Raw genomic sequence first — 2,555 nt, forward strand, 5'->3', positions numbered from 1 at the left:
ACTAAAGGTTAAACTTTATATTTTTATGCTGGTATAAGAAAGGCATCTGTTTCTCAGTGACAAATTCCACCTGTTTCCGATACCTTCTCTTCTCTGCCCTTCACTCACTCAGATGACTTCTGTTAGCCACAGAGAAAAAGGTGGAAAGAATATTAGTGTAACATATTGCCTACTATCCACATTGGGTAATATAAAGGTGAGTATAAATCACATCTTATTGGACACTGGTTTCATAATTCTTTGACAGGAATTTAGACTGCAAATATGTAATCAAATCATGAGAAAGAATTGAAACTTTAGTAAAATATACAACAAACGCTTGATTTTGTTCTATTTGTGACACTAGATTTCTGGATGTGTCAGCTCAACCCTGGATCCCATCCAAAAATGTTTACTTACTGAATTACCAAAATATGCTTCATGAAAGGGAATTTTAAGATAGCGTAGACCTTGAGAGCCTCATCATATCAGTGCCACCAATAAATCAATATGGCATAATTAGGCTATATTTCCTACTTATTACATCCTCAAATAATATGCTAGCTTTAAACAGAACCTAAATATCACATAAGTTATATTTTTAAAGCCAATGTGAAATAGAGGTTAAATGCTTTTCAAGAGAACTCTCACCATTGTTAGTTTCAGCCATACAGGCTCAAAAAACTACAAACTGCTAAAATTGTCCATTCCATATGAATCCCTAAGGCGATATGCAAAGATATTTTCTGGCCTGGACCTTGTGTGGCAGGACTGGGTGCCAGGTTTATTGGCTTGGCAACTCTCCTCTATGAGGAACTTAAAAAAATTACAGGAGGTAAATCCACACATGTAATTAATTGGATTATTAATGAAATGCTTTGTGGTTAGACTTCTATCAACAAACGGTATGGGATATAAAATCTAAAACTCCATGTGGAGTTCAATTCATATATCATAGTATAGGGTTAACCTGCGCACGATCATCACTCTTAAACAAACTACTCTGGGAATTTGTCATTAAATAAAGATAATTCATAAATTAAAACTGTTTATCAAACAAGTTATCTATTGTCAATATAATGTGTAGCCTCTTTAAATTCTTACATATTTCTAAATTATTGCTAAAGCTGTAGGGGGCCAAATGAGCTTCTAGTAGTAGGGTATAAGTCTCTATTTTTCTATACTGTGCTAATATATGTTCCATTATTTTCAATCCTGACCTCACAAATGTCAATAAACCCTGATAAGATGGAGTGCTAAAAGTCCCCAATGTTTTTTGGTCTTTCCTCCCTCTCTACAATTTTCTCTGCACATCAAGAAGACGTCAATGTTCTCACTCAGATAAAAATATTAAAACAGACAAGCCAAGTCTTTCTCACTCTGAAGTCTTTGAAATCTTCTAGTAGGCTCAGTTTCTCAGGCACAGACTCCAGATGCTCCAAGGCCACTCGGGTACTCTGGAAAAGAAAACATAAGGAAACCAAACATTATAAAAATTTTATGAATACTCTCAGAACCCAACTACTAAAAACCAGTTGGACCACTGGTATAAGTGGTTCAAGCTGTAGATTTAGAGAATCAAATAAGAACAGATATAATAGTATTTCTAAGATAAATACATCTCTTCAAATCAGAAGAATGATTTCCGTTTTATAAAGTATATGAGATGCACTTGCAAGACTGATTCAGATATGAAAATTCTTCCTGGATATACCTTCAGCTGATATCCTATGAAGCTTTCTATAGAGCACTTCATATTAATATTAATTTGCAAACCTGCTTCAGTGAACATCAGGAATAAACCACAAGGTGATACTGAGAAATAGATGAATTTGCAGTTACTTATCTATGAAGCATATTAAAGATCCACACATGTTGCCATTATAAAGATGAGTCCTCAACAATTGTTTTAGTTAAAAAGGAAAAGAGGAACAGTTTTCATAGACTTGAAATATCTGAAATTAAATATTTGTGACAGGAACACAAGATCCTGCTGATTATAAATCAATCACTTACAGTCTTTGATTAGCTGGTTACTGATTTACACCTACAGATATAAACATAAGAGGGAATGACCTGAAAATTATTTCACAGCCAATGAAAGACTTTAAATGGTAGAATAACCTGGAGACCAGGGAATGTATAATATGGATCTCTATATTCTTAGTACTGTCAAGGCGCCAGCACAGAATAGATACTAGGTTTTAAATTTAAAATGAATTAAAATTATTCAATGAAGTAAACAACAAGCCCCACGGATGGTGCATGAGAAGAAAGTGAAGTGCCTTTTGAGAACCTGGACACAAGTTTGCACAGGGTTGTCGAGAAGTTAACGGCCACCCGATGTTCCATGTGCTCTCCTATGCCTCCCATGTAAATGGTTCTGAACAATACACTGTGAGCGCAAATGACATGTGTCAGTTCTGGGCTGAGACAGTGAAAAGCCTGTGTGCTAGGCTCTTCCATCCTAGCCTCCGCCATGAGGAACTTGCAGGACGCATGTTGCAGATGGCGCAGATATAAGACAGAGGAGATCTGTCGACCATATTGGACTTCCTGTGAGTGAAACATCAACC

The 2,555-nt window shown here is 35.8% G+C and overlaps 1 protein-coding gene across 1 annotated transcript in view; it reads right to left on the reverse strand.

The window, feature by feature from the left end:
• Window positions 1–2,555, reverse strand: part of CEP128 (centrosomal protein 128) — a 365,357-nt gene that overhangs the window by 22,923 nt on the left and 339,879 nt on the right. Inside the window, exon 21 of the mRNA XM_019646219.1 lies at window positions 1,359–1,436. Within this exon, the coding sequence (XP_019501764.1) occupies window positions 1,359–1,436 (78 nt within the window). The remainder of the gene's footprint in view (window positions 1–1,358; window positions 1,437–2,555) is intronic.

The sequence above is a fragment of the Hipposideros armiger genome, unplaced genomic scaffold (assembly GCF_001890085.2).
Source record: "Hipposideros armiger isolate ML-2016 unplaced genomic scaffold, ASM189008v1 scaffold_99, whole genome shotgun sequence".
Classification (NCBI taxonomy): Eukaryota; Metazoa; Chordata; class Mammalia; order Chiroptera; family Hipposideridae; genus Hipposideros; species Hipposideros armiger.